This window comes from Poromitra crassiceps, assembly GCF_964638095.1.
Source record: "Poromitra crassiceps genome assembly, chromosome: 5".
Taxonomy (NCBI): domain Eukaryota; kingdom Metazoa; phylum Chordata; class Actinopteri; order Beryciformes; family Melamphaidae; genus Poromitra; species Poromitra crassiceps.
In genome coordinates, this window is record NC_139642.1 from 38,415,112 (window position 1) to 38,438,064 (window position 22,953).

Here is a 22,953-nt window from a genome sequence, read left to right on the forward strand (position 1 = left end):
AACTAACTTAACTATCTGGTGTGCACAACATTGTCAGCCTAAACTCCGGCTGACACCCCAAAAACCTACAATCCGCTACAGAAAAATGTATATTGTTTGTTTATTAACTGGCCCCTCGCCTTCTATCATTTCACGAAAGTGGCCCCCGGGCAAAGCAAGTTGAGTATCCCTGACCTATAGGGAGAAATTTAGTTTGTCATTGTAAACCCACAGCAATAATGATGACATGTTCTTCATAGATCTAGCATTTTAATTTTGCTCTCAAGCTTTCTCAAAGTACACCAAATTCATGCATTTTACTTTAAAATGTTAAAAAAAAATCTTGTGGGGGGGCATGCCCCCGCAGCCCCCTAGGAGGTCTGTGGTCCCCCACCACAAATACTCAAACTCCTGTGGGAAACACTGTCAAACTGTGCAATATTGCCAAAGATAACTTACGATTTCTCTGAAGAGGTTACAAAACAACTAACTAAAAGCAAAATTCTACAGAAATAATGTAGGTCTAGTCAGGTACCTTCTTAATTTTTGTTTCTGCTAGCGTTACGTTACCAATATTAATGTTCATAACGTGTTACAAACAAATAACTTTGCAGCAATGATGAAATGACAAATAAATGGCACAATTTCATTGTGCACCAAAAATATTCAAATTATTATTAACACACTGTTAGACAAAAGGAATGTTTTTGTGTGTGCCAGAAACCAGTGAGTTTGATATTACAGTACTATTTGTCATAATGAATGAATGTAGAATTGTCTTGAAACCCATTATAATAGAGAGTGTTACAGTATCAATACAGTCAGGAGTAGACCTCTACTCTACTGCCAACAACACACTTCTATCTTTTTCTTCTGTCTGAGAGGGTTCATTAAAACTTCCTTGGACTTCAGACAAGACAGTATCCAACAGAGGCACAACTGTTGGCATCCACATTGTGCCAGAAATAGACTATACAGGCTGTGTGTGTGTGTGTGTGTGTGTGTGTGGTGGGGGGGGGGGGGGGGGGGCAGCCTTCCAAGATCCAATATCATTAAACTCTGCCAACGCTTTCATCCTTCACACGTTCATTCCAAATGAAACAAAGTGTCCACAGGGACTGTTTGTTGCCAACATAAAACAACAACATGAAAATGGGTCAACATTTGGTCAGATGAAGCAAAATAAAATCTTGCTCACACAGTCTATTTATAGAGCGTTATGTAAGCGAACAACAGGGGGTCATTTGCTGACTACAAGTGGCCTGTGTGTACTGTTGCTCTGTTGAATGGGCTAAATACAGAGAGGAGAGGATAGTAAAAAACTAAGCTAGTGTGTCAGCAGCCTGTCTCTCTTATACACAGAATAATATGAATATATTAGCTTCATTTACTACATATATAACAGTCCCTTCTACCATAATGCAGGCCAGGGTGATCATCACACAATGCCACCAAATATGTAGGACCTCTCCCCCGCCCCCCCAGTTGTGTTGTTGCCAATTTCCAATGTGCTCCATGGGTGTGGATGTAACGGTATGAACATTTCACATGGCGATTATCGTGACCAAAATTATCACGTTATCGTATTATTACGGTATTCGTAAAACATTGCTGAAAATGTTCAGAAAGTACTGAGAGACTCACTGAAATCATTTTACGTTTTATATTGAAAACTCAGACCCAAAAATGATTGATACACTCACTGAAATCATTTCTCCAAGGCTGCACGTTTGCATCTAGGAGACTGTTGCCAACTTTGGTTGATGATGGACAGTATTTACCATGTTTTTCAAAGCACTGTAATCACGGTACCACGGTAATCACTGTACCACGGTTTTAATGATAATGAAAATTTGAAACGGTGCGGTTATCATAAGGAATTTTATCACGGTTATCATTAAAACCGGTTATCGTTACATCCCTGGACTAACACTTTTTACCTGATGGCGAGGATTTTGTTGGGCGTAGGGACCGTCTTTCTGGTTCCACACTAGTCGATGAAAGAGACCAAGCTGACAGGGATCAAGCTTGCAGCACTGCATCCTCTTTTAAAGCGGCTTTAAAAACTTTGTTTTTAATTTAAGCTTCTTCTTGGACTTTGCTACAAATCCTCAGAATCATCAAGAATTCAAATCCTGCTGCTCCCCTCCGCTGCCAACTCAATATACCTTTTGCAGCCATTTCTGTATTTTTCCATTGGTTAAATTGATTAATGTCTGTATACTTGCACACTGGGTGGTGTACTGAGCTCATGGATCGACACACAGATGAAGAGGCAGAGGCAGCTAGTGAGGTGTTGCATGACGGGAGAACCACACAGTTTGTTGACCGTATCGAGGTTTGTGTGGACCTGTGGTAGGGAGTCTGTGTGAATTAGGGATTGTACTGTATGGACTTAAATGAGCTAATTAACTGAGCAGTGTAAACAGCATATGTTTACACACTGGTTTAGGACCCACAAAACGCATCAATCAGGCTGGCTACAAACCGAGGCACAGACAAGCCCTCTGTGGATCATTTTATTATTGTAAGCCATTAGAATTCACCTATTTCACTTCCCACCCAATTCACCCATTTTGTGTCTAAAAGGCAGGAAGTAACACAGGTTCGAGCAAGACAGTAATGAGGGTTTCCAACTTCCAATCCATTTAGGTGAATTGGGTGGGAAGTAGTCTCGCAGGCCAGCCTCCCCTCCCTACTGTGAGATGAAGGGAGGGGAGGCTGGCCAGGGAAGTGAAAAAGGCTAATACCCAGCCATTTTCCTCTCCTATGCCTCATCTTCCTTGTCCTCCCATAGCACCACAAGTTCCACAAAATATCAAATCCAATGTGCCTCTGGCCTTCAGGGAGTGCTCAAATTTCCTGTGGGATTTTTAGCCATTTCTCCAAATCAACTGGCAATCTCTGCCCAACCTTAGCTGGCCTAAAATATGCCCGACCAGAAATGCTTCACTCAAGTCTGCTCTCACTAACAGTCAAAAGCAATTGTAATATCTTTCTCTTTAATTCTGATTATTTAATTGTCGTTTGGTCTCAATTCATGCTGTTAGACACATGTTCTATTCATACTGTTCAATAAATCATTCAAAATATATGGATTATTTTCTATTTTTAAACTTTACTAACAACATAGTCCTGAAACTAAATTACTCTAATTAAAGAAGGACATTTATCCACATCGCCATCTCGATGCCCACCAGGAGTGGATTTGTCAAGGTTCTGCAACTGTGGCAGAAGCAGAAGCAGCGTGTGTTGTGGAGAAGAGGAGAGGAGACGCTCTTGGGAGTGGACCCCGAGGAGTGAAGGAGCCAGAGGGGGTAATTGGACCGCGCTGCACCATTAAGTGCCATTAGGCAACACATTCCCCGGCTCCACGCTTCTCCACATGCAGCACCTCAGCTGTCTTCTCTGACAGGATATTGGGGGGGGAAAGCTGAGGACATTAACATAATCTAACGAGAGATGCCGACTCTTTCTGCATGGTACGTCAAAGTAATTAGCATTTGAGGCCAGTAGACATGAGGTTTGAGAAATTACAAAAAAAAAAAAAAAAAGGCTCTTGAGATAAATAGCTGGAGAACATCGACACCCATCAATGACCTCGATAATGTTTTAAAATACATTTCAGCAAAAAAGGGGGGCTTAAATTGACTTCTCCACTGGCAATTTGCATAAGCTTGCTAGGTTTACCGTTGAAATCACGAAATGGCATGACTCATCATTCATGCTTTTAAAGTAAATTATAACTTTGAAAACAGAAAGGTTAAGGATGTGCTCGCAAGCAGCTGGCGTGCGTTTTCTTTTATTGTAAAGCAGCACAGACAATAATTTGAATCCATTACCCATGGTCACCAGTGACACTCAGCAGATGTTCTTATGCATGTGACTGTATGCATACGTGCCAAAGATTCCCAACGTTGGTTCAGTTCAGTTACCTTTATTTTAAATTTTTCTGATTTCGCTCAAACTCTACAGGCACTCCTCCCAGATAGATTTTGGTAACACTATGGTCAAGGTCATGTCTATAATGCATTATGAGCACATTCAGCAGACATTATAATGCCTTTATAAGGCTTTATAAAACTCTTCGTACATGTTTATAATCAATCATGCCTGGCAACTTATAACATGGTTCATAAAGTATTAAGTGGTGGACATAATGTATTATAATAAACATCAATAAACCCCTATAGCACAACTTTGTGAGCTTTAAGTAAAGTCACAGCGCTATAAGGTTATTAGCAATTGTATGATACTATAACATAGCTATGAGGACAAGAGCAGTATTTGCTGGCTGTAAGTAAAGTGTAAAAAAAGATTATTTGTTCAACACTGTTGTCACTTTGGCATGGAGGTATGAAGCATTATGAATGCTGAACTTATAATACATTATGTCCACCACCACTTATAATACTTTATAAACCTTGTTATAAGTTGCCATGCCACCTGAAGACGCACTTATATAAGCAGGCGTTTGAGCAGTCTTAGGCCAATCATCACCTCACTGTCTTCTTGTACTTGGTTTTATGTTTGTATGTTGTTTTTAAGATTTTCTCCTACTTTTGCTGTTATGTTATGTTATGTTACTATTATGCCCTAGTGCCATATAGGCCTAAATGTTTTTGACTGACATATTATGTACAGCACTCTGTGCATTCGTGCTGGGAGGGGTGCTTTAGAAATAACCTTTTACTTACTTACTTACATGCATGATTATATATGTTTATACAGTTTTATGAAGCCTAATATAAATGCATTATAGTGCCTTATAGACATGACCTTCATAGGAAGTGTTACCGAGCAGACATCTATCCATGTGGATTGAGCCTAACCTGAACAGTTCCTCACCTTGCTTGGTCAGTGCGCTCCTGAGGGCAGGCGTGATCATCTCTCTTCTCTCCTCCTCATCTTCACTCTTCTTCACACCATTCAACTTGGAGAGCTTCACCATCTGGCCATCTCCTTGGCCCTCATTTTTGCTCTGTGGCAGACACACAGCTCAGGGTTAAGTTCATGCTTATTATATCCATGAAGGCATCTGTGAAACATCATGACTCTGCCAACTTCCATGGTGATTATAAATAATGTTGTTGTAAATTCTATGCTAAGGAACAAAATCTGCTTCTCTTTGGGGAACAAAGCTTTAATATTAAAAAGCAACATGTCTCAGCTGCAATAGTGTTCGTCAGGTTTACTTGGTTACACAGTCAACAATAAATGTATTGAATGACATCCAAGATGGCTGTCTCAGAGCCAATTGTGGAAGCTAAATACTAAAAAAAGTAAAACAAAAAATAATTGCCACCACCTGGTGTTGGAGGCACATACTGTAATCCCATCTCACAGTTGAAACTGAATGCATATTAAACGCCTACTTAATGAGATTACATTGATTTTCTACTGCTTTATTTAATTGAGGTGTGCACTGATGAATACTAGTATTTCCTACCTTCTCTGGTGTAAGAAATAAAGTGAAAAAGTGAACAGCGAGCACACTCCAAAAAATATACAACTTCGGTGCAGGGCACATGCAATATCAAGTCACAGCAGAAAAAGCCAGCACACAAAAAAGTCCTTTTAGAGGTTTAATAGCAAGGACTTTTTTGTGTGCTGTAAGAAATAAAGTGGCAACTTAATTTGAGGACTTGCAAACAAAACATTCAACACAAACAAACAAACAACCCCACAACCATGATTACCACATATGCAATTTAACACTGCAACAGTGCCTTCTGCTCATGCTAAGGCTTTAATACATAACACATGAGAGTAAAACAAGTGACCATTTGACCACCCTGCTATCAGCTGTCAGTGTGGCCACATCAGTGCCACCTGAGGTCGCAGCCACACTGATCCGTTGTGTCTGACGACATCCATCCAAACGGAAGGTCATCTGTCCCCCTCCCCCCCCACCCCTTTTCTCCCCAGTTGTACTTGGCCAAGTACAACTGCTGTCCCCGGTCATTGCTCCACCCCCTCTGCCGATCTGGGGAGAGCCGTAGACTAGCACATCTACAGGATCTCCATAAAACAAACAAACAAACATGCTTCCTCCGATACATGTGCAGTCACCAGCTGCTTCTTTTCACCTGACAGCGAGGACGTAGTGTGTGCGCGGATCACGCTATTCCCCCCCAGTTTTGCCTCCCCCCGAACTGTGCCCCGACTGACCAGAGGAGGCGCTAGTGTAGTGACCAGGAGACATCAGTCCTGTCTGGATCTGCACTGCATAATTAGTGGTGCAGCCCTTATGTCCTGGCAGACTTGGTTAAGACCATGGGGGTTGAAGTCACTGTGTGACATTGACATGGCTCTCAGTTTCCCTCTATAACAATGCTGACAAATGGAGATGTGCAGGACATTAATCACATGACACTCTCCTCCACAATACACTCAATACAAGTTCTTAAGTGATGATAGTGGCTAATGACAGGTGCGAGCTGGATGCCTTCAACTTGGCCACAGCAACAGAGAAGGTCAGTGGAACAATACAGGTTCCACTGTGAGGACAAAAGGGGAGAAGACCCTGAAGAATAACAAACACAAACAGTGCTGGAATAGGATTGGTTTTCTAGTTTCAAAGCCACAGCTCCAACTTCAAAACAGTAGAGAACAGTATCCAGAAAAGCTTTAAAAAAAAGCCAAACTGAGTTTGTGGCAGCCGGCACATGATTTGATGCTAATCACTTTAAAAAACCAAGTTACAAGCGTGCAATTCCAAAGAACTCCTTAAGTGAAGTGTTTGATGTTGGAGGGGTCTGTGAAGATCAAGGGTTATGTGATTCTTTCTGAAGTCCTTGCATGACTTTCTGTGTGACATAAGCATGAACCATTGCATGGGAATAACCATTTTTGAGTGAAGTGGCATTATCGTGTCTGGACTGTAGCTCAGAAAAGCACAACCAAAGCTGGAAAAGACATTAGGAATTTGGAAAATCAAAACCCTGTGCATCGGGCAAAAGCAGCACGATACGATGACCTGCAAAAGACTTGGCTAGTGTGCTATACTGTGTCAGTCCAAATTGGCCAGTGAAACTCATTCAAAGGTTTATAGCCTAATTAGACAAATGTTGGACTTTTGACTCTTTTATGATAGGAAAGCCAATGAAGCTTGTTTCTTTTGTGACAGTAACAAATCACCAAAGGGCTATCTTCCACCTCTGCACATTACACCACATATTCTATGTCAATCAACACTTCTTAGAGATCCGCTGTTTACAGTCAATGCAGAAGATTGATGAATTCCTGCCAGAAAGTTTCCCGGAGCACAGGAGCAGGTATTACTTTTCAGAAAGGAGTGATGGACGACCAGCCTTGGAGATTAGCCATGTTTAGCGACAACTCCGCCCAACCCAATTACTATTACTGCTGTGTGTGTGTGTGTGTGTGTGTGTGTGTGTGTGTGTGTGTGTGTGTGTGTGTGTGTGTGTGTGTGTGTGTGTGTGTGTGCGCGCATGCGTGCGTGTGTGCGTGCGTGCAATCCTTGAAAAACGGGTATCTCACATCAGAGACTGTCCACGGGCTCCTAACTGTGCCACTCTCACTGCTACTTTTGGATGCTGTTTGACCCTTGTTCGTCGGCCACAATGCTCTCAACACTTGTGAGGTGTGCCATTAACACCAGAAACCACCCAACAGTGGGGAGATAATTAGTGTGAACAGTTTTGAAAGGGGGGGGAAAAAACATCCATATCCACGGAAAATCCTCTGGGTTCTCTTCCAGTCTTTTTTTCAAATGATTGCCTGTGGTGTGACATCATAGAATTCAGTGCAGGGCAATGTCAGTCCATTTATCAAAGGAGCCCTCAATTACTTTTAAAGTGAAAACATTTGCGGCCACATCTCAATTCATTAAAAGGCAATCAAACGCGCACACAGAGCTCCATCCTGCAATTACGCAGCGAGCTGTGATCCTGCACTCGTCATCCCTCACAAGTTGAAATGCAGAGCCTGCACTGAGCGTCAGGGAGAGCAGACATCAACCTAGACGTAGCAGGCCCTAACCCTTGGTTCACACCAAAAGCATCTCAGAAGCAGCGCTGAAGGAACGCTTTCACGGAAGCTTCTAGCAGGAGCGTTGCCATTCATTCACTACAGAAGCACTCTGTTTTGCTCCACGCCTCGCTGTGTTGCCCCGCGCTGCGCTGCCCCTAATCACAACTTGCATTGACTTCATGCCTGGCTGCTCGCTACTGTGCGCTGCACGCTTGAAAAATAGACCAGAAGCTGAAACTATCGCTGCAGCACGCGTGCAGTGTCGCTTCAGCGTGGCATGGCAAGGCAAAACGCTGCGGCTGGTATGATTAGTCTCCTCTGTTAACAAGTATGCCGAAATGAAAATGCCTCCGTGCTGCATTGCTTCAGCGTTGCTTCAGCGTAGGATAGGCGTCTGGTGTGTTCGGGCTGTCACGGGAGCCGTGGATACGCACTAGGGCTGCCCTCGACCAAAGATTATTAAAAAAGAATTTGCAGTGTACTTTTTTTCTTATTTTGTGCAGTGTACTGACTACTAGTTGTGGGAATCACCAGATGCCCATGATACGATACTAAAACGATACTTGAGTCACAATACGATAGTATTGCAATATCGCCGATATTGCGATATATTGAATATTGCGATATTTCGATATATTGCGATTTCTTACTTTTTCAACTGCAAATGATGTCCCCAAAGGAAAACTTCAACATCTGTCAACATCTGGTTTATATAAGAACAATTTTCCAGTCTGTACATCTGACTTCAATCATTTTATTGCAGCAACATTGTCAAGTAGACAGACCAACAACTTTCATAAAGTCATGTCATAGTTGCATGCACCTTACAAACTAAACTGTTTGTTACAGTCTATTTACAGTCCACCTTAACTGGATGTGTGTGTGGACAAACTGTACTTAGGTAGTTTTTGAACAATGCAACTTCACTTCACTTGCACAAAACATCTTGTGCAGCCCATTCAGTAACTGGGGAATTTGTAAATTACTGTTATGACAAAACTGTTACTGTTGAAACAAAATGAAAATATGCTATCGTTTGTTTACTGCTGGCCTTGGAACTAAAGTTTATAGTAGCCCGGTGGCCTGGCATGGCCTGCAAAAAAAAAAAAAATTTTTTTTTTTTACAAAATTACAAAATTATTAACAACAGTGATTGCTCGACCAACGTGAATCTCGTCGACCAAACAATCGACCAATCGACCTGGAGGGGGCAGCCCTAATACGCACTGCCCCTATGTGCATCTGAGCATGACCTCAGGTGTGTGGCTTCGGAGCCCATCTGTCTCTTGGCTGCTTATCAACCAGACACTGGATGAGTCTGAGCCTTTGTAGCTATCTAGCAGCTCTACCTCCCTGTGCAGCTGGGGTTCCTGCCAGAGCGGAGGAAGGAGCGTGCCGCCATCAACCAGCCTTGGCCGCGCTTAAGGGAGGGCTTCCACTCTCCTGACAGCCGCGACTGTACCGCGGAGGAGCAGTTCCTTTGTGGAAAGGGGATGCTGTGAATAAGTAAGTCATCATGCTGCGTCAGAATCCTCCCACCTCCCGTTTCACAGAGGAAGAGGATTAGGCCTTATGTCGGATGACATTTGGAAACCTCATTTCCATCTGCAAATACACAGGGAGGTGCGTACTTGTGAGTCATGATCTTCTCTGGTTATCAGTGAAGGTGTTGCGGTTCCATTTAAGTTCCCTGGTTATCTCAACTGGCATTGAAAATTGTGCGACCCGGGTAAAAGGCAGGCAGCAATTTAAAGCCAAATGGCTGAGGTCTTTGCTGGTTTGCCACTCTCACCCTGCACAGATGCCCACCCTCACTCACTGCATTTGTGAGATGCAAAACTCTTGACAGCACGCGGCGCAACATGGCGCCAACAGAGCAACAATCTGTCCTCGCCGTGCGTGTGCGTGGAACCCTGGAGATTCATCTGGCCCCGGCCGGCGTTGCCCAGCGCTCGGCCTGGCCCCCTCGCTCTGGAGCCTGGGCCTGTCTGGAGTAACACAAGTAGGACATCTCACAGCATCGTGTTGCGCTCTGGATCCCTGACACAACATGGGGCTGACAAAGGCGGTCAGCAGAGAGAGACATACAGAGGGAGCAGGTGGCCAAAAGGAAGAAGAACAAGCGCAAATTCGCAATAGCTGCGACCGCATATGCAAATTTAGAAAATGGAGCATGGTAGGGAGCCCACCCTACTCTGTCCCCCTGCATTTCTACCCCCCCCCCCCACACACACACATGCCCCCTTTTAGCCAATTGGCATGAACACAACACACACTTGACCTCCATAGCTGAATCACTTGGTTTGTACAAGTAAAACTCTTTTTTTAAGGATTTTACCAAATGCCAATGGAGAAATGAATGGGGGAAAATTCAGTTCCTAGGTCCCATGTGAAAAACCCGGAAGATGGTGGTGACTTTGGCACTCTATATACTCTATAGGACAGTGAAACAGAAAGAAGGAGGGAAACAAAAGAAAGCAGGCTTGGGAATGTGAGCTTTGCCTGTCAGAAAAGGCTGACAGCCAGCAACACGGAGCCTCTCCAGCACCAGCTAATGTCAATGTCCCATTCCAGTCTCATGCTCCACTCCAGATATTATGAACGCTCTGAAGCCCAGTGATCTCCATTACTATCAAACCCCGCTTCATTGAGGTTGTCAGAAACCCCATTAGCCTCAGTGCTGTGTGGTCATTTGGTGGTGTGGCTGAGCAGTTATCAAGTGGACAGCTTATGATTGTGAAGCTGAGCTCATGTTAAAATGTAATTCTCATTTTACTGATGATACTGGTTCTTTGGACTCCTGTCCATTTGAACTACGCCAAGGCTGCGCTCCACTTCAGATGGTCGTATATTGACCTCCGCTTACTCCCTCCGGACAGCAGGCTAAAAAACATCCAATCCTAACCCAGAAAGCAATGCAGCTAGTTTAACGATCTGTTTGACTCTGGCAACAGCAGAGGGCCCTCCCAGGATGAACTTCTTTCATGCCAATGAACGTTTGTGCACAATCGGAGAATGGAAATTGAGCTTATTGGTCATTTGCAGGAGGCAAATAGAAAAACATCCAAACATTGATACAGACCAGGGGTGCGATCAGGCAGGCGACGACAGCCTTTTGAAGAAATACACACTCACTACGTTCAAGAGTCCTCCAGTCATCCTCATTCTAGTCTCACAGTGCCAGCCGTAGATATACCTCCTCTGTCGCTGGAAGCTTGATGATGTCGACGGCGGGCCTGACTACGTGAGACTATTCTCATTCCAGCCTGGCTACAAGTACAATTGACATCAATAAAAACAAATCCATCCCTATTTATGTACAGTATTTAGCCCTATAGCCTGTTCCTTCTTTTGTGCGTGGGTTGGTCTCCATCAACTAAGAGCCAGAGGGATGACGGGAAAAAAGTGTTGAAGGTTGCATGGTGATAATGAGAGATGATGTGTGAACACGTAATGACACTTTATAGTTATTAGCGGTAGTAGTTATGAGCTAAAATGAGCTCCAAACAATGTGTTAATTTGTAGTTGTAATGGGGTTTGCGAGCATGGGTGGGCATTGCAACCACAACCATTGATGCTCATTAGTGAGAGCAGGCCTAATGTCTGTCAATGCCCCAGTTGAAAATAGACTGACTCATCAATACTGAGTGAAATCCTTTTAGTGTAGGACATTTTGGGCCCTCCATCTAGGATCTGACTATAAAACCCTCAAAACAATTCAATTAATAACTTAATTATACTTCAACTATAAACGTTAGAGATGGTGATGCTGAACAATAACTTTTGGATTTGGACTGAAGTGTCAACATTCTGATTGACTTCTGGACTCAAGCCACAGCACAGATTGCCAGTGGGGTTAAAAGGTAAATGGTGTGTGCAGAAGCTTTCTGCAAAGTCTGTGCAATGCATATTTTTTTTATATAAGTTGAGTAACATATCAACATGATCGGTAAGAAAGTGTGGTGCTTGCCAAATATGGATTTGAAAAATTAATTGCCAACATTTTATTATTAGATTATTTTAAAAGCAGTCATGTAGGTAAGCACACAACAATGCCATTTGCCTGTAGTTTGGTTGTCAGAGAGTGAGTGTATAAAATTATGTTTTGTTTCCATCTTCCTGATGCCTACAGTACCAAGATGATTCAAGATTCATACAACAAATTATCATAATGATTATTATTATAATGATCACATTAGCTGGCGATTAAAGTCAAATGACAGCATGCTTTGAGATATCAGATGTTGTGCATTTTTTATGGCTGCCAAAGATTAATGGTCTCTTACTCAGTGATTTGAGTTCAGCTGCCTGCAACTGAGAGTCTCTGCCATCACCTAGTGGTCAAACTGCCAAACTGATCCATTACTTGCAGGGTTGATGTGAGATATCTAAAGCACCAGAAAGACACAACTGTGTTTGTGGTTGTGATCTCTCCTCCCAACCAACACGCAAAGTGAATTTTAATGAGCCTCTATGACTTGAGACTAATTAAAAAAAAATACCCTGTTGAACAGTCTAGACTCTAGTCTAAAGGGAGTCACCCCTGGGTCAAACAAAACAGACATTAAACTCCTGGACCTGCACTGGCTCAACGCTGTAGAATAGCTAATTGTGAAATTGATTTAGTGTTTAAGAGATATTTCCTTGTTCACACTTAATTTGCAGCTTGGCTGAATGCTTGTTGTCTCTTGGCAATAGTAAATGTTTAACATACAACCTAATTACATCTTGCACAGCCTGTTCTCAGACCAAGTTCTACAAAACATTGATTGTATAGCATGGAGTAGCAAGTAGCAAAATTGCCATTCGAGCTCAATGCACCTGTATATACAAAACAGAGGGGATAATTTTTTTATATCGTGTTACTCCCTGCATTTTTGACACAGAATGGCTGCTTGAGGTGCGATGTGAAATAGGCACATACCCCAGCAGAGAAGGTTCAAATCCTTCTTTTGACCTAAAGCCTTGCCATTTTTGGCGCTTTCCTCTATCCATCACCAGAGTCATTTAAAGAGAGAGTGGCACCAACAAAATGCTTGATCGTCACGTGACTCACGTAATAGTGTGTGCGGGGGAATAGTTCCTGGCAGGAAGTACGTTTGATTGTCTTACACAGGACAGATGGTTCTCAACTAATTTGTAGTGGTGGCAGGCCGGGGGTAAAGAAGGAACACTTGCCTGGTGTCCCACCCTAATCAATGACAGTCTGTTCAAACACCTTTTGAATTTGCATAGTGGCCTGATTCACTGATGTAATTTCTTGCCCCCAAACCCAATTGGTTGGTGTTAGTTATCAATTAATCAAAATCTTTGACCAATCACAGTAGCAAAGCAGATTGATCTGGAAACATGTCAGAGAGAGTGACAAAAATCAAGGTGAGTAGTCACTTCCGAGTGTGTGCGTGTGTGTGTGTGTGTGTGTGTGTGTGTGTGTGTGTGTGTGTGTGTGTGTGTGTGTGTGTGTGTGTGTGTATGTGTGTGTGTGTGTGTGTGTGTGTGTGTGTGTGTGTGTGTGTGCGCGTGTATGTGTATGTGTGCGTGTGTGTGCTGTTAAATGAGAATTTCTGTATTTTTTAACCTGGACCCCATTTTCTTTCTTTTTTTAGTGTATAGACGGTTTTAACTTGACAACAAAAACATTCTAAATTGAACCCCCGCTCACTTCCTGTTGCAGTGTTTGCTATGAACATAAAAGAAAAAAAAACATTCAAGTGCAGGACTGACTGACTGAAAAAGGAAGTGCTGTGGGGTTGCGCTCTGGTGAAAACCATCTATAACAAAAATGTGAACAGAAATCTTTGAAATTGGTGCAGTATTGACAAAGATCGTTTCAGTTGGCAGCTGCTTTTGCCACATGCCCCTACTGCACTACCCTGGTGGTCCAGGTTGAAAAATACAGAAATTCTCCTTTAATGTTGAGGTCAAATGTATCGATGGTGAGGCTTGTCAAACATCGTGGATGGCTATGACAATGTACAGGAAACACTCTGGGGACAAGAATGACAATGGGAATCCACGGCTTCATCATAAAATCATAAAAATTAAATGAAAGCTCATAAAAATGTTAAGTCTGGCTCCTTTCAGTTTGGCAGACATAACTGAAAAATCCTGAGCCGCCCAGGTCCCACAAGTCATTATGTGACTTGCCTTTAACTTTCCCTGCAGTGCCGTATACATACATTCATGGAGGGCTTACAAAGGACCTGTCCAAACCTCCCAGAGCTTACACACCAACCATATATTGTAATATTAATGCCACAGGAGACAAGACAACCCTGCAACGATCTGTTGAAAGAAAATAAAAAATGTATGTACTAGATGCACTTGTCCTGAAATCCATCACTGGTAGCAAAACACCCGCTTTGTGGTGAAGCATTATGCATTCATGAGTACAAACTTTAGCGGCCAGAAGGGCTCTCAAAACACCTCTGTCATCTATAGAAGAATGAAAGAGAAAAGGGGGAAATGTACATGTAGCTGGTGTCTAAAGCTTTCCCTTGAGGTACAGAAAAACATCAAAGTATTTTTACACGTGTCCAAACCCAACACCGTCACTCACTCCTTGCCCCTCAGGCAATGTCATGCTTTAAAAGACAGTAATAGGAAGCACAGCTTGCTCAAAAGTTCGATTTCAGGTCAAATGCTGGCAAACAAGTCGAGCTAACAGACGTTCTTGTTTAAAGGACCAACCCACTTTTGTATCATATATCATATATATATATAGAACTTCCGCAGCTCCGTTGTGACGCGTTTTACGTCACAATGCGCTTTAGCAGAAGAGGAAATGGGAGATCTCCGTGAGGAAAACAGAGAGAGAAGGTCATCACTGCCCATGTGCTTATATTACCAAGATTTTTAATGATACAAATTGGGTTGGTTATCGGTAAAGCCATCCTTTAAGTCACAATAAAATAGCATTTGGAGAGAATCTCACTCGTGTAGTTTAATGTAATTTCATGCATTCCGATGATGTGATGCAATGAGGTATCCATTAGGAGGAGAACTGTCTTATATAATGGGTGGCTGGTGGGAGGAATTGTTCAAAAGTCTTGTGGTATCTGATGGTATAATTGGAGGTCTCATGTGATGGGGGGTGGTGGTGGGACGGGGTGGAGGAATCTGTGATGGTATTACTGGTTGAAATGTTTGTGTATGCCTACACACCAGTAACTTTGCGAGGCAGCCGGATTCACAAGATCACAATCGCTCGAGAAATCCATCTTGCCACGCTCCAAGCTATTGGTTTAACTCCGTCCCAGCAGAGGGCCGGACCAATCAGCATCAAGAGGCAGCTACGGGCGGGATTTAGGTGTGACGACAGCAAAAAACAAGCCTGTGATAGACGGTGATAGACCGATGCTTCATCCAATCACCTTTTTTTCAAAAGTGTAAACAGTTTTCCAAGGATGAGTTCCAGATGGTTCTGTGTAACAAACTACGAGAATACAAAACTATTGTATTTTTTGCAGCATTTAATGTGACGTTGGTTTATGACTGAGCTATTACATTTTTCATTTCAATGTAACTTTAAAGCACCGCTGACACCAATTTCAAGATTCAAGTGAAAATCCCCAAGCATGATTTTTCTCAGATGTTCCCTCGCAGTGCCACTGTGATCAAGAAAAGTAAAGTAGGCTGGCAATGAATGAATGAATTTCAATGAATACTGTTCATTCACTAAGGAAGAGCAACAACTGTAGATAATGCCGACAAAACCTAAACTCTGTGTGAGTGACAAATGTCCCTAAAGACATGTCCAAGACATCTCTTCCCAGTCTGTCACTGTCAGATGTGTGCAGGAGAGGCAGTGTGCTGAAGAAGGCACAATGGACAGCAGGAGGCTACAATAACCTAACCAGTAGCTGTTTTCTATTTGACAGGCTGCTGTGTTATTGGGTTAGTGTAACAGACTCAGAGTCAACGTCAATGTTAGTCGAGGGTTAGGCACTGCACAACACGCAACTCACACAAGCGAAAGATGTGCTGAACACCTGTTACAACAAGACACCATCCAAGCTAGTAAATTCAGAGAAGGCTTTCACTCTGACGCTTTTGCCAGTCAAAAGCACAGGTACATTACACGGGCGGCTACTTGCATTTCTCTTCCTTCCCTTTCGAACCGCTCTCTCACGTCTCACTTCTTTGGTCCAATCTTTACATATGGGCTCGTAAAGGGGGAGCCATCATGCCTCTCGACTTCCTTCTCTCTCTCTTTTCCCCGCTCTGTTTCTTGAGTCACTTGTGAAGTCTGTGAAGTGGGCGTCCTCGCTCTTACACAAGCCTCCGCTTCTCGCCTGCCAGGCTCTGGTGTCTATCCATCCATCTGCTGCTTCTCCTTCAATGAAACCACTTTTCTCTTGACTCAACACACTGATGTCGGGCTAAGGCTCTGGAGGCTCAACACCACCATGGTGCCCCCTTACAGGCCTTAACGCAGAAATGCTGGAAATAGAGCTGCTTGATGGAATCGGTACTACAGTTGTAGCGAATTGACAACGAACTGACTGTAGTATTTGTGCAGCAGAACGTTAAGTATAATATAACTGTGTACCAAGTAGAAGTATAAATCTTTGGCTGACTTGACTGCCTGGGAAGCAGTGGTATGCCAAGATATGAAAAGGTGGCTTAATGTCTTTGAGGGAGACACTGAACTCAATCGAAGTCTCAGATAAAATATCAATGGAAAACACAGCTGTAATGGAAAAACATTGGTAATAAGGCTGGGGCGATATATCAAAATATCGCAATTAAAAAATGTGACACAATATGATGGGGCAGAAAAATGAATCATATCATTATGTCGTATCGTATCATGGTTGTATTGAATTGTGAATCCCATATTGTGTATTGAATCGCATTGTGAGATAAGCATATGGCCCCATCCCTAATGGCTAAACTCAAACATTGGTGTAACTGTGCTGGTGGTTTGAGTCTGACCTTGGCTTTTCTGAGGGCGTTCATGATGCTGCCCAGATCCTCCACGTCGAGTACAGAACCAGGTTTCATCTCATCAGTGATGGCTGACTCCTCCTCATCACTGCTGGACTCCATCAGCTCCTCCTGCAGGGAGAGAGGTAGAGCTGAACAATTCCTCAAAAAAAAGATCAAAATCACAATATGGACTTGTACAATTTCCAAATCAGAGAGGCTGCAGTTAATTGCTTATTAGAGAGGGGCGTGTAAAATGGATTTCTGAACCAAGTGTTTCAGAGCTGCAGGTAATCTTTGGTACGATATTGGTGAAAACCTCATAAGTAAGCTGCATTGTGTAGTACCCCTGAAGCTGGGAATCGAACGTGGAACCTCCGGCATGGGAGGCGGACGCTCTAGCGAGGAGGCTAAAACCCATGGACTTTAGCGTCTGTCGCTAGAGCATCTCTTCACTACACAGCACTACACGCTGGCCAGTGGCCACCGTTACACATATGCAAACAGTAAATCCTGCACACTGACATTGTTTCTTTTTTCTTTTGTTAAAAAGACTACTTTTCTTAATTATCTATGACAGGAAAAACTTGTGATGATATGAATCGCAGTTTAAATCGCATTTGCAATATTCTGTCAATTAGATTTTTTTTTGTCAATACAGTATCTTTCAGCCCCAGAGAGAGGAGGACTCAAAAAGAGGGTTAAAAGAAACAGAGGTTATTGAAGAAGAGAGGACAAGGAAACAGCTAGACTCAGAGGGAGGAAGACAGCATGGTGGAAACTGCGAATGACAGCAGGTGGTGTAGAATATTGATGAGGACGGAAATATATACAGTATATATATACACCATAAAGTGTCTTTTCACTTCCAAATGTCTCATCCAAAGTGAAACCAAGCCTATTCCAGATCCGCCTGTCATCTTCATTAAACCCATGACCTATCTAAAAAATGTCCATGATTAAGCCAGGGAGGCCATATGGAAGGCACTTACTGCACGTCATTATCTTCTCTTGGGCTGCCTGATTCAATAAAAGCATATGCATATTTATGGTGCTTCAGAGGATTTGATCACAGTGCGTGGCCTATCTAGACGATGTCACCCACACGTGCAGCGGACATTAAATGGATGAGTGGTACATAGATAAATCACCATGATGCTCCCCTCGCCACTACTCTCGCTTCTGGCTGAATGTCACCCCTGCTGTGCTGCAGACAGAGGGCTACCATGACAACTGGTCATCTGTGTGTGGTGTGATGTGTGTAAAACCAGTTACTTTGTGTGCGTGCGTGTGCGTGTGTGTGTGTGTGTGTGTGTGTGTGTGTGTGTGTGTGTGTGTGTGTGTGTGTGTGTGTGTGTGTGTGTGTGTGTGTGTGTGTGTGTGCGTGCGTGCGCGTGCGTGCGTGCGCGCGCGTGCGTGTGCCTGCTGGTGCGTGCAATGCATGCGTGTGTTCTTGTACAGCTTAGTGAGAACCAATCTGAGTTTTATACCTGGGAAGTGAGGACATTTTAGGAAAGTGAGGACATTTTATCTGGTTGTGGACCAGTGATGTCATTTGTGCATGAATGACATCACTGGTCCACAACTTAACTCAAATCAACTCTCAATAACTGGCAAACTAAATGATGTGTGAGACCATGTGCAAAAATAAATCAGCATTGTTTTTGGGTGAAGTTCTCCTTTAACTTGCGTACACGGGCTGAGAGCTGTCATGGTGATTTTTCATCGTGTCCTCCGCTCACGTGCAGATTGATAAATGCCGAGCCTTGCATGGGGGTGACTGTACAGGCAGTTTTCTGTCATACGTTGGCTTGATAAATGAGGGCCAATGTCATTGTGTGTGTGTGTGTGTGTGTGTGTGTGTGTGTGTGTGTGTGTGTGTGTGTGTGTGTGTGTGTGTGTGTGTGTCTGTGTGTGTGTCTGTGTGTGTCTGTGTGTGTGTGTGTGTGTGTGTGTGTGTGTGTGTGTGTGTGTGTGTGTGTGTGTGTGTGTGTACTTGCCTGTGTCAGTGAATGACGAGAGAATAACAAATTTGTAATATTTTGTCATGCTGCAAAACCATCCTGCCGTTGACGGAAATGAGAAATTTCTTAAAAAGAGACGTGCAGCACATTTTATAACACAAGCCCATCCCTAACAATGCAGGACATCAGTGCTACTTAAATCAGGACATGATAAACTGAGAGTAGCGCTCATCTTTCGGAGACATTCAGAGCGTTTATCTGATTTTAATCACGTTGTTAGAGCGCAACCCAGCGCCGTTATCACTGCCGGTCCACTTCCCTGAGTAGTGTGATAAGAGCTGCTTTGATATCTTAAGTGTCCATATGATGTTCAAAGGCATCATCACAAGACAGAGGGCACCCTCCTAATTACACACACCAACTGCTCTCTTCCTCATTCATTGCCTTCACGCGCTTATTCCTATTCAGGGTCACGGGGGGCTGTGGCCTATCCCAGCATGCATTGGGGAGGAGGCAGGGAAACACCATGGACAAGTAGCCAGTCTACCACCACAAGGCTAATACAGATATAAAAACAAGCACACGCACGCACGCACGCACGCACGCACGCACGCACGCACGCACGCACACACACATGTTGCGCATGAACGCATGCGCACACACACACACACACACACACACAGTCTGCAAAGTGAATGTATCCCCACTGAACTGGGTGTCAGTGGCGGCTGGCCAATAGAGGGTGATATTGCGCCACCCTCCACAGAGAGGGGGCAAAAGAAACAGAAAAAATAAATCTACATTAGACAGTTTGTCCTGCCTGAGAGGGCTGGCTCTGAATATCATAGTCAATCAGCTGCAGTGTCAAGTCATGTTCTGGAGTATCGGATCTGTACAGTCCCTTTAATGCAACTTCAGTCTGGTTGGAAAATCGCACTTTCGGAGGTTCTCTTCCAGCTGTAGGCACGGCAATGCGTTCTCTATGGGCTCTCGTGCTTTCATCATAGGTAATGTAACTGGTGCATTCACGTGCTGTGGGAAGTCCTTCCAACGTGTTTATGAGCTTTAGTAATTCAAATGTGTAAACATCATGGACGCTAAAGCAAAATCTGGATGCAATATAAGGGAGGTTTGATGTACCTACTACCTAGGGATCAGAGTGCTGCTGACCAGGTTACTGACTGAGGTTAAATAAATAAATAAAAAATAACCATATCGTGATATATATTGATATCAACCATATTGTCCAGCCGTATTTTCGGTATAGCCCTACCTGGACAAAAATGTACCAGCTACTACTGTATGTAAGGGTTTTACAAAAGTGGGCTAATGCCAGAGTAATAACAAGAGAAACATGTCGCCCCACCATGAATGATGCAGGCACCCTTTGATCCAATCCGTAAGTGTTTGTCTAAGTTTGAATTGTTTACCTTTAATTATAGTGTCTCCATCAGGAGACAATTTGTGTATTTTTTTTAGATTAGATGCCAGCCCAGAATCGTGCTAAAATGCATCATATACTTCCAAGTTTGCTCCAAATCAGACCAGTGGTGCCTGAGATATCATGTTTGACGGATGGACTGACGGACAGACAGGCTCTATCAATAGTTCTTCATTCTTCATTGATCTCTGTGGGGGGATTTTTGGTGTCGGGGTCAGCTACAAAACAGCGTTCCAGGAGCTGGTAGGGCTTCAGTGTTTTGCACAAACACAGTTCAGCAGGGCAGATACGGGGGCTTGAACCTGGGTGGTCCAGTTTATTCTGTTTAACTACTAGGCCAACCTGGTGCCCCAAAATGTGTGTTCCCAACGTGCAATACTAACACAACAGTGAGCTATATGCAGTGTTATAGTCAATTCACTATATCTCAAGTCCGAGTCCAATCTCAAGTCGAGTCCAAGTCACCAAAGAAGAGTCTGAGTCGTGTCCCCATTAGATGAGTCCGAGTCCGGAGTTAGTAAACATGAGCCTGAATCCACATGTAGGTGGTACACATGTGCCTGCCCTTGCATGAAATTGAATAACGTCACTGTAATATAGCTATCAATACCTTATGCCAAATTATTAGGGCCTATGACAAAAATCACACCCAATTGTTGAAGATTGATTGATTGATTGATTGATTGATTGATTGATTGATTGATTTTATTTATGGATATAGCAGAACAAAATCCAAGGGATAGACATGTAAAAGTGTGAACACTTATTTCCAACATGGTCGCTGGTGCAGGTTTCTCTCCTCTCTGGCACTGTGTGTGCATGCGTGCGCGTGTGTGTGTTTCATCGGATTTGAGTTGAGCCACGGCACTCCCTTGTACAGCCGGGGGGAGGGGCCTAGGTGCACTGATCAAAATCCCGTGCGGACATCATCTCAGCTCGCCTCGCCTCAATCGGACAGATAGACACACATGTCACTTATAGAAGTGGCTGCGCTGCAACAAGTCCGAGTCGGAGTCTCCAACTTCCGAGTCTGAATGCATGAATGCTCAAGTCCAAGTCTAAGTCTAAGTCTGAGTCATCAGTGCTCAAGTCCAAGTCTAAGTCTAAGTCTGAGTCATCAGTGCTCAAGTCCAAGTCTGAGTCTGAGTCATCAGTGCTCAAGTCCAAGTCTAAGTCTGAGTCATCAGTGCTCAAGTCCAAGTCTAAGTCTGAGTCATCAGTGCTCAAGTCCAAGTCTGAGTCTGAGTCATCAGTGCTCAAGTCCAAGTCGAGTCACAAGTCCGGAAAGTGAGTCCGGACTCGAGTACTACAACACAGGCTATATGTACCGTCCATTACCTCAGAGCTGTTGTGGTGTGGAGCTGCCTTCTCCTCATCTGTCTGGCCCTGGCTCTCTCTCCTCTTGTTCTTACAGGAGCCGCCTCCCGTCTTACAGTTTCCACTGCACTTCTTCTTCTTCTTCTCTCCCTTGGCCAGCACCCGCAGGCGGTTCAGGAACTTCACCTTCCAGGCCAGGAAGTCTGCCTGGACGCTGCCGTGACGGCTCTTCACCACGTTGCAGTCGCCCTCTACCCTGGTCAGCAGTCGCATGGCGCTCAGCATCCACAGCCACTTGTCCACGTTTTTACTCACCTGGAGACGACAACAAAAAAGACGAGGGTTAAATAAGACTGGATGGGGTTAAATGCTTGGTTTATTCTCCCAGAGATCTCATAGCAAATAGTTGAAACAAAGAAGAAAAGAGAAAAAAACAAAAATTGATACAAAAATGGAGTAAAGCCTTTTGGCACTGGCCTTCGTCGGGGAGCTTCAAACAATTCATGTTCAAAGCTCCGGTGAAGGCCAATACTGAAACACTTTGGTGTGTAAATGGGAAAGCAAAGGCTCTTTAACGAATTTCAAAGAAGAGTGCATTTTGTTTCATTTACCCAGATAATTAAGCTGTGGGTTTGAAATCCAGTCTGGAACTGGAATATGCTGCCCCCTGCTGAGCTACAGTATAGTGATTAATTGGATTTCAACACTGCGACATATAGTCATAGAAAATTTTTGCTACAGCTACACACAATGTTTAAATGTAATCCAAAGCTGCAGATGGTTTATTGTTGCGTGTAAACTGAGGGGTGACCTCTACTTTGAGAGTTAAAGGGGTAATAATTTAGATTTTTATTGTGTCCCATAGCACAAAATGGTCCCAATATATCTGTGGGGGTTTAATAGGGTTGCTGATTGATACCAGTGACTCAATGATGACTTCACCAGGAACTCAGATGTCTGGCTTTTAATACAGTACTCTCTTTCTGGCCTGCACTCCCCCCTTTGGAACAAAAACTCCCCACTGGCATTTCAAGACGATCCTAGTTGTCTCCTCCCACCTGCTCATCCATGCATTTTCAACTATCATGGTGCTACGAGGTCGCAAGATATTTCAGCTGGGAGGGGGGGGGGGGGGGGGGTGTTATTATTACTGTATTTTGCATGATGATATAGTGCCTCTTCACTAATAGGTTTCTGTTGGCTCGGCTTTAATTAGCTTGTGTACTCATCTCTATTGTGAAATGTGACTTTATTGTTTGTGTCAATAGAGTAGCGCAGGAATGAGTCCGGAAGTAGCACTTCCAGTTCGTAGGGAGAAAAGGCAATGGG

The 22,953-nt window shown here is 43.6% G+C and overlaps 1 protein-coding gene across 1 annotated transcript in view; it reads right to left on the reverse strand.

Annotated features, from left to right (window-relative positions):
- Positions 1-22,953, reverse strand: part of tyw1 (tRNA-yW synthesizing protein 1 homolog) — a 101,740-nt gene that overhangs the window by 74,809 nt on the left and 3,978 nt on the right. Inside the window, exons 6-8 of the mRNA XM_083637346.1 lie at positions 21,646-21,939; positions 16,912-17,034; positions 4,828-4,960 (exon numbers count right to left, since the gene is read on the reverse strand). Of these exons, the coding sequence (XP_083493472.1) occupies positions 4,828-4,960; positions 16,912-17,034; positions 21,646-21,939 (550 nt within the window). The remainder of the gene's footprint in view (positions 1-4,827; positions 4,961-16,911; positions 17,035-21,645; positions 21,940-22,953) is intronic.